Source organism: Chanodichthys erythropterus, chromosome 13 (genome assembly GCF_024489055.1).
Source record: "Chanodichthys erythropterus isolate Z2021 chromosome 13, ASM2448905v1, whole genome shotgun sequence".
Taxonomy (NCBI): domain Eukaryota; kingdom Metazoa; phylum Chordata; class Actinopteri; order Cypriniformes; family Xenocyprididae; genus Chanodichthys; species Chanodichthys erythropterus.
The window spans coordinates 21544867-21557598 of NC_090233.1; the positions used below are offsets into that span (position 1 = coordinate 21544867).

Sequence of the window (12732 nt, forward strand, 5' to 3'; positions counted from 1 at the left end):
AAGTTTCTTGCCATCAAATCAGTATTGACTATGGCTCTTTCTCTCAAATCACTTTCCTTTTCAGATTACATTTACTTAATGTTAACCAATAGGCAAATATCTATTTTTACATATTTTTATTTTTAACAAACTCCATTTGGTCTGGTGGTTCCATTCTGAAATGTAACACGAGTGTAAGTGGCGATTCATGTTCACATTACAGTACTTGTTCCAGAAGTAATTCCGGAGTTTTTGTAATGATGTTAAAAGTTGACAACCATTTATAATTTTTGTTAAAAATTGTAAACAAATGTAAACATGCAGATATTTAACAATCTCACATACGCATCCACAGTGCTGGCAGCAGACAGATGTTCAGTTTATGTGGTACTGCAGTGACGTACTTGTGATAAGTTTCAGAAACTGACCCTCAGTGAAACTTCAGATGACAAACCCGCATAGGCAACTAAAGATGGCGTGTGCAATTACAGATGCAATTTACTCATCCCCTGAGTAAAGAAACATGGGCATCTTTAATTGCATATGACTCAGATTAGCCGAATGACTCATTTGAATGAGATCAGTAATGTTCTTTTTCTGCAGAATGCAATTTCTGTGGGACACAACATCGTGAACACTTTGTTTTTCTTTTTCTTTTTTACAAGTCTTCAGTGTAAGAACATTAGGGATGCACATGTATTAAGACTTCTAAAGATATTGAAGATATTTTTTGCAGGTTAAAAATGATTTAGTGTCATGATATTGTAACCAAGGTGTGAATTACACAATGTCCTTCAGGGGGATCTCCAGCATATTCAGCATTATATATATATATATATATATATATATATATATATATATATATATATATATATATATATATATATATATATATATATATATATATATATATATATATATATATATATATTACATATATATTACATATATTACATACATGCACTTTTTCTTTTGTAGGGGCCAGTTTTTATAATTACCATATTAAAATCTGCTTGAATCTGCGTATCTGTTGTTTAAGTACCTTTTTAACCAGTTGCAAAGTTTTTTGGTGGGGAAAAGACCACACCCCCTTTTTGTGTATTCCTGTGGGCGGAGGTTAGTCAGTAAAAAACTGTTTTAGTGACGTCATTAAAGAAGGAAGTAGAGGGATGTAGTCCAAACTGGCCGTTCGATGTAGGCGACTTCTGTTAAATAAAATATCTCGCTTGGCATTGAACTTTGAGCTTTAAAATTTTACAGATTTTATTTATACTCTAACAACAACATTACACACTAACTAAAGTTTGAAACATGGGATCACGAAGAACGGGACCTTTAACATTGAATTTTTCGGTAGCATAAAAAAAATTTTTTTTCAAACTAGGAATATAGCCATTACATTAAGAAATGATCAAAGAACACCGCAGTGGTCCATGACTTCAGTCCAATGTGAGTTATGCACTTTCGCAAAAACTCTCGATACCTCTGAAACTCTCGCTGCTGCAAAATGAATCTCTTACTTGCAGCTTTTTTGCATTTTGTTGTTTGTGATGATAAAAGAGAATTTGTGAGTTCAGGTTTAGAATTCATTCAGTGAGCACGTGCAACCCTCATTAGTCACTGCCATTTGCGTGGTGACTAATCACAACTCTTCTGATTGGACATTGCATTCCTAAACTCACCAAAATGTGTGTGATTGGTTATAATGCTCAACACTGCTAAAGAAAAGGATTACAAATATGATGTAACATGAACAAATCTACTGTAAATGTATTGCCGCGGTTTTTCATATTTATAGGTAATGTTTCATATTATGGGTAGACTACTGTCTTTGTCAATGTTTGACAAGCAAGAACGTGCCCATGCAAATGCCAACGTTCTGATCTGGTTGTTAACATTTGATTCATTTTAAGTTGATTAATTTGTAAAGTAATTTCATTTACCAAAGTTGTTTATAAACATTATTTAAAATGCTGCTGTATTTTCAAGAAAGTAATTTCAAGTAACATATTAACCAAAAATTTAGAGAACTTATCAGAACATCTGCTACATCAGATGACACACACCATCTGATTATTTTTACTATTGTTGCAGTATAATATTTTTTTATCATTGTTACAGTTTATATGTTGTTAAACATTATTACAATTTTAAAATAAGTTTTTATTTTAATATATTTTAAAATGTAATTTATTCCTGTGATGGGTTTATTTTGATGGATATTCACCTTTATGAATGTCTTACTGTCACTTCTGATAAGTTTAATAATGCATCCTTGCTGAATAATAATTTTTTTTTTTTTTTTTTTTTTTACTTTTGAACAGTTTTGATAAGAAAAATTATATACTGACTATATTATTATAAAATGTGAAAAAATGAAGAATGATTAGGTGTGTCCTATATGACTCTATATGAATGAATACATAATGGCTTTCAGGTGATGCTGTGAGAGAAACGCCGTGTAAAATGAGAAGGGTGTAGTGTTTGAAATGGCTGGTAAGGTGGATTTCAGGGTACTGAGTGTGTCAGTGGGTGAGTGTGTTCACTGATGCAGAGAGAAAGGGAGGCAGGGAGCAAGAGACAGACGAGCATTGTTTTAGCCGCAGGGATTGATGACTCAGCAAGACAAAACTGACTTGTTATTTTTTAAATAAGAAATTAAATAAGACTTGAACTAAAGTACTTATGTGTCTTTGTCTGACTTTGTGAAAACCTGTGTTTGTGGACAGCAGACACTTGAATGTTCTCATAATATACATTGCAGCATCATCTCTATTTCTCACAGTGTCTGAAATAGTTGGATAAAGGATTCAGTCTCTCTAAAGCCCTCCTTTCCAAGAGCTTCCTCTGCTCTGATCAGTCAGATGGTCCCGTCTGTTGTGATTGTTTTACTGCTTAAAGCATGTGTTCAAACACCTATTACTATATCTGAATTTCAGCTCCGGAGGCTTCCACGGCTCTATACATATTTGAGCCCGAGTCCATTTATCATGCATTTTGATCTTTGAAACTTTGCAGACCTTTTACTTTCACATCAAACAGCTATATTACACACTGCATGAAAGGTAATATCTGAATAAGCATAATAGGGGCACTTTAATATAATTTACTTTTAAAATACATTAATATTTTATTCATTCATAAGATATGCCATGAGGTTTTACTGTAAAAACATTTTTGTTCTGTCTGCAAATGCCAATTTAATGGAAAATGTATTACTGTTTTTTCATTACAGACAGTGAACAATCAAGTCACTTTTATTTAAACAATGTTGCAATATTCTCAGAAAATATTTCACCTTGTATATTGACTCTTATTTGGAGAGCAAGTTGTGGCTCAGGTCAATTTTTTTACAGCTACATTTAAAAGTTAATCATTTACCCATTTTAGAAAACCATTATAAAGCAAATGAACTGTATTTTTCATAATACTTGTATTTAGTATCTTGTCTTTATAAGTGTTTACTAAAGCTTAATGTTACACTTTGCTATTTGCATTTAGATTCTGGCCTTATCAATTGTTCATAGTACTTATGATCAATAAAGTGCTTAGCAATTAGCTGTGTCCCAATGGTCTTCCATATGGGAGGCAATGCATAAAGGGGTCATGACATGGGAAATCAAATTTTCCTTAATCTTTTGACATATTAAAGGTCTTTGTAACATTAAAACATCCTGCAAGTTTCATAGCTTAAAACTCCTCATTATTAAAGGGATAGTTAACCCAAAAAAGAAAATTTGATGTTTATCTGCTTACCCCCAGGGCATGATGATTTTTAACTCCAACCGTTGCTGTCTGTCAGTCAAATGTGAGTCAATAGGAACTCCATCAATAAGAGTCGAAAAAACATGCACAGACAAATCCAAATTAACCCTGCGGCTCGTGACGACACATTGATGTGCTAAGACATGAAACAACCGGTTTGTGCGATAAACCGAACAGTATTTATACCATTTTTTTACCTCTAATACAACACTATGTCCAACTGTGTTCAGCACTCGCTTAGTGAGGTCTGATCGCGCTCTGACAATGGCAGTGATGTCTAGCATAGGGTTGCAAAATTCCGGGAATTTTCAAAGCTGGAAACTTTCCATGGGAATTAACGGGAATATATGGGAATTTACGGGAATATATGGGAATAAACAGGGAATTTACAAAGTTACAGGTTAGCCTATAACAGGGTACTTTAATGTAGTTGAAAAGAACATCTTGCAGCATAATTTTGGTTAAAACAATTATATTTAATGCAATATTAGTTAAATTTTTTCCCTGCACATTCCTCAATCACATTCACACAGCACACTACTTACTGCAGGGCTATTGAGGCCACACCCCCTGCAGGCACTGTGCATTCTCCCAGTCCATAACATGCACATTTGATCAAAAATACAGAAAAAAACAGTAATATTGTGAAACATAACTACAATTTAAAATGTTTTTTCTATTTTGATATACATAAAAATATAATTTATTTCTGTGATGCAAAGCTGAATTTTCAGCATAATTTCTCCAGTCTTCAGTGTCACATGATTCTTCAGAAATCATCGTAATATGCTGATTTGATACTCCGTTATCAATGTTGGAAACAGTTGTGCTGCTTAATATTATTTTATAACCTGTGATACTTTTTTTTTAAGGATTCTTTGATGAATAAAAAAAAATTAATGAACATCATTTATTTAAAATAGAACTCTTTTGTAACAATATACACTACTGTTCAAAATTTGGGGGTCAGTAATTTTTTTTTTTTTTAAAGAAATTAACACTTTTATTCAGAAAGGATGTGTGAAATTGATAAAAAGTGATATTAAAGTGATATTGTTAGAAAAGATTTATATTTTGAATAAATTCTATTCTTTTTATTAATCAGTGAATCCTGAAAAAAAAGTATCACAGGTTCCAAAAAAAATATTAAGCAGCACAACTGTTTCCAACAATGATAATAACTGAGAATCAAATCATCATATTAGAATGATTTCTGAAAGATCATGTGACACTGAAATAAATAACACAACAATTGCTGCAATAAAAATATATTTATTTTACATGTTTACTAAATTAGAATTGAATGCGAAAAATAAATAACTGTTATTTCATTTATGACCAAACAAAATGTTTATATTTGTTTTTATATGATACTTTAAATATTATACATGTATATAAATTTCCCAAAATTTCCAATTAATTCCCATAAATTCCCGTAAATTCCCAGAAATTCCTGTTAAGTTTCCAAATCGGAATATTTCCAAAATTCCCCAGGTTAAGTTCCCGTGGAAAGTTTCCGGAAATTTACCGGAAATTTACTGGAAACTTTCCAGCCCTTTGCAACCCTAGTCTAGCACTCATTGAAGTAAAAGCGCGATAGATCACTTCCGTTGTCAGAGCGCCATCAGACCTCACTAAACGAGTGCTGAACACAGTTGGACATAGTGGTGTATTAGAGGTAAAAAATGGTATAAATACTGTTCGGTTTATCGCACAAATCGATCGTTTCATGTCTTAGGACATCAATGTGTCGTCACGAGCCGCAGGGTTTAATTTGGATTTGTCTGTGCATGTTTTTTGACTCTTATAGATGGAGTTCCCATTGACCCGCATTATTTGACTGACAGGCGGCAGCGGTTGGAGTTAAAAATCATAATTTGTTCTACTGAAAAAAAAACCAAAGTCACCTACATCTTGAATGCGCTGGGGGTAAGCTGATAAACATCAAATTTTCATTTTTGGGTGAACTATCCCTTTAACAAAGCATTTATTTAAAGGATTCAGAATTAAAATTTCCTGATAATTTACTCACCCCCATGTCATCCAAGATGTTCATGTCTTTCTTCAGTCGAAAAGAAATAAAGGTTTTTGAGAAAAACATTCCAGGAATTTTTTCTATATAGTGGACTTCACTGGAGTTCAACGGGTTGAAAGTCAACATTGCAGTTTCAGTGCAGCTTCAAAGTGCTCTGCACGATCCCAGATGAGGAACAAGGGTCCTATTTTTAATTTTCTTAAAAAAAAAAAAATTATATGCTTTTTAACCACAAATGCTCGTCTTGCACTGCGCTGTGATCCGCCACGCATGACATAATCATCTTAGAAAGGTCACGTGTGACATAGGCTAAAGTACAGATCCAGTGTCTACAAAGCGAACGGGATTATGTCATGCGTGGCGGATCACAGAGTTTGCGAAGGAACTTGTTGAAAGATGAATCCTCAACATTATAGGATCTGACAGCAGCTACATCACAAAATGATTGTGTTGTTTGGTATTGTTGTCTTGGCAGTAGATGGTGTTTACATTAAGCCACGTTAAGCTTTTCAGAATGTCCTTCGGTACAGGAACTGAATAGTTTCTCTTGTGTCATCATGATTTTTGGCTCTCGTTTGTTCCTCTGCAGCATAATGCAGACCCACTGAGACGTCTGCTGCCGGAGATCTGTGTTCCAAAAACACACTGAACTGACTGTACGCTCATCTCAAGCAGAGACACTTGCTCTAGACTCTGTTTAGTCTGCATGTGCTGCTCAGGCTTTATTAGCTACATCCTGTCACATTACAAACAGTGAGATGGGAGATAAGCAGGAGAGCTTTCAAGGGATAATTCACCCAAAAATGAAAATTGTCATTTACTCACCATCAAGTTGCTCTAAACCTGTATGAATTGCTTTCTTCTGCTGAAGACAAAAGAAGATATTTTGAAAATTGTTGGTACCCAAACAGTTGATGGACCCCACTGACTTCCATTGTATTTTTTTTTTTTTTTTTTTCATTGGCTTGGCTACCGTCAACTGTTTGGTTATCCATATTATTCAAAATATCTTCATTCCCTGTCCTTGAGCTATAAAGTACCATGGTATTACCATGCTTAGTGTTTAGATGTGAAAGTGACATACATGGTGTCCCATACTCGTAATTTGTGCTCTGCTTTTCACCCATCCATGTGCACACAAATAGAACTGAGTGTTGAACACACACACACACACACACACACACACACACACACACACACACACACACACACACACACACACACACACACACACACACCCAGAGCAGTGGGCAGCCATTTTTGCTGCAGTGCCTGGGGAGAGATTAGGGGTTAGGTGTCTTGATCAAGGGCACCTCTGTTGTGGGTAATGAGAGTGGAAGAGAGCATCTACATTTCCTACACCCCCCATCTACATTTCCTACTGGTACTGAGACTCGAACCCATGACCTTTGTGTTACAAGTCCGTCTCTCTAATCATTAGGCCACAAATGTCCCTAATGATGATACCATGTTGATACTGGTTTTATATGCAACAGTAATACCATCATCTTTGATTGAAATATGTTGTAAACACTAAAACAAGTACCGTTCTACTGCCATGTTTTTGGACATACCATAGTACTACCGTTGTTGTTTGGACTTTTACCATATTATTGTAAGTTGGAAGTACACTAGCGTTTTTTAAATAAGATTATTTTGTTCTTATGTTGGACTGTTTAAAATAGTTGTCATTTTGTGAAATATTAGTACAATTTAAAATAACATTGTGTATGTACACAAGGGGTGTAACAATATATCATGTCACAATATATCGCAATACAAAAATGCAACAATATGTATCATGGATAGTGACAATATGCATTTGTGTATAGTTCACCCAAAATGAAAATTATTGAACAAGTTTACATTGAACATTACATTACATTAATGTAATGTCATTGAAGTTTACATTACATTATTTGAGATTTAGTGTCAGTATTACATTGAACTACTACATATACTGTTGAATATAATGTATAATAATGCAATGGGGCAATAATGCCAAATGACTTGTGTATCCAGTAAAAAGTGGCCTACATTATTTTAAATATATCTAGTCAATGACAGAATGCAAGCATATTTGTCTAAAATAATTCTGTATTTTCAACTTCAGAATCATGAATATTTTTATTCTGTTATCAACATCGTCCTGTGCGTTGAGTTACCATCAGTCCAAGGCTATTCATTTCCACCCCCAATGTAATACCAAATTTAGTATTTTAATCAATAGATCTTTTTTTTTTTTTTTTAACCTTTTGCCATAGAGTATGTCTTGAAGTAGTGCAATAATATCATATTGTGAGTTCAGTATCGTGATATATATCGAATCGTGACATGAGGGTAATATTACACTCCTAATATAGACACTATATACACAAAGTCTCTTTTGCTCAAGGCAGCATTCATTTGATCAAAAATACAGTAAAACAGTAATATTGTGAAATATTATTAGAATAAAATAACTTTTTTTATTTGAAGATATTTCATTTGTGCTGCTTTAATATATTTGTGGAAACGGTGATGCATTTTTGAAGAAAATGTATCATCTATTTTCAATTTTAATGAATTTTATTTTTGTATTTTTTGTATAGTCTTCAGTGTTATGTGATCCCTAAGAAATCATTATAATATTATGAGTGGATGCTTAAGAAATATTTCTTTTATTATTAGTTAAAAATGGCTGTGCTGCTTAATGAAGTGTGGAAAGTGTCTTTTTTTTTTTTCAGGATAATTTGATCAAAACAACATTCAAAACAAATTTTTTTTGTCATTTTTGATCAATTTAAAGCATTCTTGCTAAATTTAGTGATCATGGTGATCGTTAACTTTTGAATGGTATTGTACTTTATATACCATGTAAATATGATTTCTCGTGTCATGTTACATTGCAGTGAAAACTTGCTTCTGTGATTTGTTTGGTGGTCTAAACATTTGCAGTCAAACCTTCTGTGGTAGAAGATGGGAAGTGTTTTTGTGGACAAGACAGTTGAAATATTTTGTAACCTAAGCTGCTAAATTACTGTTTTGGCTCCTTATGTCAGCGCATCACGCATGGTGTTGTGTCTACGCATAACTTCTGGATTTTTGTTTTGATGAGCAAATGCTTTAGGATTTCCTGGCTCTTTGTGTGCTGAATGTCCACAATAGCTCTTTCTGTTTGTCCATGAAACCATTTATAAAGAAACAAGATATAGTAAGCGCTACAATACTGCGTTTTTTATTTACCATCACTAAATTGAGCAAAAGCGTACACTAGTATGTAAACATGTCATGGTTTCTTGGGCGTTTATTGTGTGGATTCCAAGTGAATACATTGCTATATGATTGTAAACGCTAATCACTCTGTACCATCACTCTACCATAGAACATTTCATAAGAATAGGGGACTGTCTGTATTTCTCTCATACTGTAGTTGCTCAGTTTCTCTCTGTCATAGGTAACATATTCTCTTTGAACTTAATTTAATATAAACGCAAACTCAAACAATTAAGCTTTAGTAAGTGAGTTGGATAATCAAATGTAAAATCTGTATTTTTATTGTTTGTCTTTATCTTCTTATAACTGAAATGTGTAATTGTTGCAATACTAGTGTCATTAAATGGATCAAAGCCATAGATTTTAGACTTTTTGAGTAAACCAACTTGGAAATGGTTTGCTTCTAAGCCAGGGGTAGGCAAGTTCGGTCCTAGAGAGCCGCTGTCCTGCAGAGTTTAGCTCCAACCCTGAAACAAACCTTCAGCTGCCTATAGCCTTTGTAATCCTGAAGAGCTTGATTAGCTTGTTCAGCTGTGTTTGATTAAGGTTGGAGCTAAACTCAGCAGGACAGCGGCTCTCTAGGACCGAACTTGCCTACCCCTGTTCTAAGCATACTTATTAATCCAGGTTAATGTTTAATTTATAAACATACTATTGTTACTATTTGTGCCATTTGATAATTCATGTCTGTTCATAATAATTCATACAACTTTAAATGCATTAGTATATGCAGAAAAGAATTCATATAATTAAAAATAAATTCATGTAATATTATAATATTCTTTTTATGCAAACCATTATTGCTTGATTCTTATTTATATAAATATATTTTCAGCTTTAATACTAAAACTCTTTGAGTGTTATTTGACGGACTGTTTACATTATTATCAGCTGTTCATTGAAAGAGTACCACAATTACTCTTTTCTGAATTTGTATTATAATTTTCAGTTAAATGGTTGTATTTATTTATTTTATTTTTATTTGTTTATTTATTTATTTCGATTGATTGATTTGATTGATTGGAAGTTTTCTGAATTGATCTGATTAATCGTTATCTTCTACAGGTAAATCGCACTTGGCGATCGTTCAGAAAGTTAATAATGAAGGCGAGGGAGATCCGTTCTATGAGGTGCTGGGATTGGTCACTCTGGAAGATGTCATTGAAGAGATCATCAAATCAGAAATCCTGGACGAGTCTGACCTCTACAGTGAGTGGACCGTGTCTAATGAATGTGTTTTTAGTGTTGTTATGCAGACAACATTACTGCTCTTTTCTTAAAATACATTCACACAGCATTTGCACATCTTAAAATTTTCCAACACACAGATTTTTTACTTCCTCTTGATGTTCTGCATCGTAAACCATTTCATGAATGCTTGCAAAATGACAGACATGCACTCAGCATTTTTGGAGAAGCACCTATCAGCATGTTTATGATGTTAGAGTTTTCATGGTGCCAGTATTTTTTATTTTATTTTTTTGGAGGAATGAAATAAAGTAATCCGACTTCTGTTATAAAATCCTCAGTGTTGTGCTCATCTCAATTACTTTTGTGCATTTTTTGCAGCTGATAACCGCAACAGAAAGAAAGTGGCACACAATAAAAATAAGCGAGACTTCTCTGCCTTCAAACATGAGAGTGAGTCTAAAGTCAAGATCTCTCCTCAGCTGCTGCTGGCCGCTCACCGCTTCCTTGCAACAGGTAAACAATCAGTCACAACACTCACCAGACTGACTGTAACAGTACATGTCTTGTCCAGTGGTCACGCCTTCATTTTGCAATTTCTATAGTATTACATCCTTCACGTGGGCATTTAATAATGCTTGACTTTAATATAATGCTCTATTTAAAATAATGCTTTTTTTGGCTCATTTTACCTGTAAAAGAAAACCTGCTTAATAATTCTGCACATCTGAATACAAGGCGTTTTTTCACTTACAGCCCTCATTAACAATTATACATCACTTTAAAATAATTATACAAAATTAATTGTAGTTAAGATTGAGATTGTTGAAGTTTGGAATTGTTAAAATGTGCTAGGAAAAAAATATGATCAGAATATTGACTTGCCTAATAATTATGCATGCACTGTAGATTTAATGTTAATTAATGGATATTAAACCTCTTTTGTTTTGTTTGTTTTTTTTTTTTTTTTGCCATGAAAATAGCCTTGAATGCTGGCATGGATTTACATTAACTAATGTAACAAATTGTACCAACTAGGCAACACTTTACAATAAGGTCCTGGTAGTTAGTTATTGCCTTAACTAACAATCAGCATTACGTTTATTACAGTATTCATTCATTTTTTTTTTACGTTAATAAAAATACAACTGTTTATTGTTTCTTCATGTTAGCTCAGGTCCATTACATAATATTAACAAATGCAACTTTTGATTTTAATAATATATTAGTACATGATAAAATTAACGTTAAGGTGTTCGTTTACACAACACCGTTTTCAACTTAAAAACATAACTTAAACTTTATGCGTTTTTGCTGTTCATTTACATGACAACAATGTTTTGGGGACCTGAAAAAGCACACTTTTGAAAACAGGTTTCAAAGTGAAAGTTTTTGAAAACGATACTGTTAGTCTCTGCAAAAATTTGTGGAAACGATGACGTCATGTGAATGCGTATTATGTGTTCAATTTATAAGTGCGTGGTGTTTCTTTACAAAGTGACATCATGATATCTGTACGTGAAAAACACAAAGGAAAAACATTTCTGTTTTTAGTACATCATTGTTGTGTAAACGTACCCTAAGATTAAGTATTTTTCATTGTTATCCTAATGTAGTTAACAAATGAAACCCTATGTTGCCACAAACTAACATGTTTAATCTTATTTTAAAGTGTTACAAGTTTCTCAAAAAATCTTAAATTAAGCAAAATGTTTTTTCATTTTTACATCTCTCATTTGTCTGTTTCTGCCTCTGCTGTCTGTGTTTCTGCAGAGGTTAATTTGTTCAGTCCATCTCTGATCTCAGAGAAAATTCTTCTGCGTATCCTTAAACACCCTGATGTGATCCAGGAGATCAAGTTCAATGAGAATGAAAAGAAATCGCCGCATCACTACCTTTACCTGCGTGGGAAACCCGTGGACTACTTCATCCTCATACTACAGGTAACGGCACAAACTGACGCCTAATGAGCTGATCTTTACCAGGGTCACGGCTTGCAGGGATTTTAAAGCCAATTAGACAGACGAGGTGTTTTAAGCAGGTTAAGACAGCAGGCTTTGACTCGCAGCATGAGCATGTGGTTGGCATTGGTTTCTGTTGCCACATGCAAAAGTAGAAGAATTGACTCAAAGAGAACTGCTGGCTTATAAAACAGTACCTCTAGTTTATCAGGGCCATATGGTGATGTTTGGGAACATGTAAATGTCTTCAGCCCAGCTGAACATCTATGTTGTGTGCTATGGCCTGATCAGAAGAAGGTTTTAGTTTGGGGCCAGTAATATTTTTGAAAATGTTTTTTGGGGAAAAAGTCTCTTATGCTCATCAAAGCTACATTTATTTAATCAGAAATACAGTAAATATTTTGAAATATTACAATAAAAACTGTTTTCTATTTTAATTTATTTTAAAATGTAATTTATTAATGTGATGGCAAAGCTAAATTTTCAGCATCATTACTCCAGGCTTCAGTGTCACATGATCCTTCATAAATCATTCTAATATGCTGATTT

The 12732-nt window shown here is 33.5% G+C and overlaps 1 protein-coding gene across 3 annotated transcripts in view; it reads left to right on the forward strand.

Annotated features, from left to right (window-relative positions):
- LOC137033713 (novel protein similar to human and mouse cyclin M4 (CNNM4)) overlaps nucleotides 1-12732 on the forward strand; it is a 53306-nt gene that overhangs the window by 11863 nt on the left and 28711 nt on the right. For all 3 annotated transcript variants that reach the window (XM_067405933.1, XM_067405934.1, XM_067405935.1), the window contains exons 2-4: nucleotides 10100-10243; nucleotides 10604-10738; nucleotides 11996-12165. In XM_067405933.1, coding sequence (XP_067262034.1) covers nucleotides 10100-10243; nucleotides 10604-10738; nucleotides 11996-12165 — 449 coding nt within the window. The remainder of the gene's footprint in view (nucleotides 1-10099; nucleotides 10244-10603; nucleotides 10739-11995; nucleotides 12166-12732) is intronic.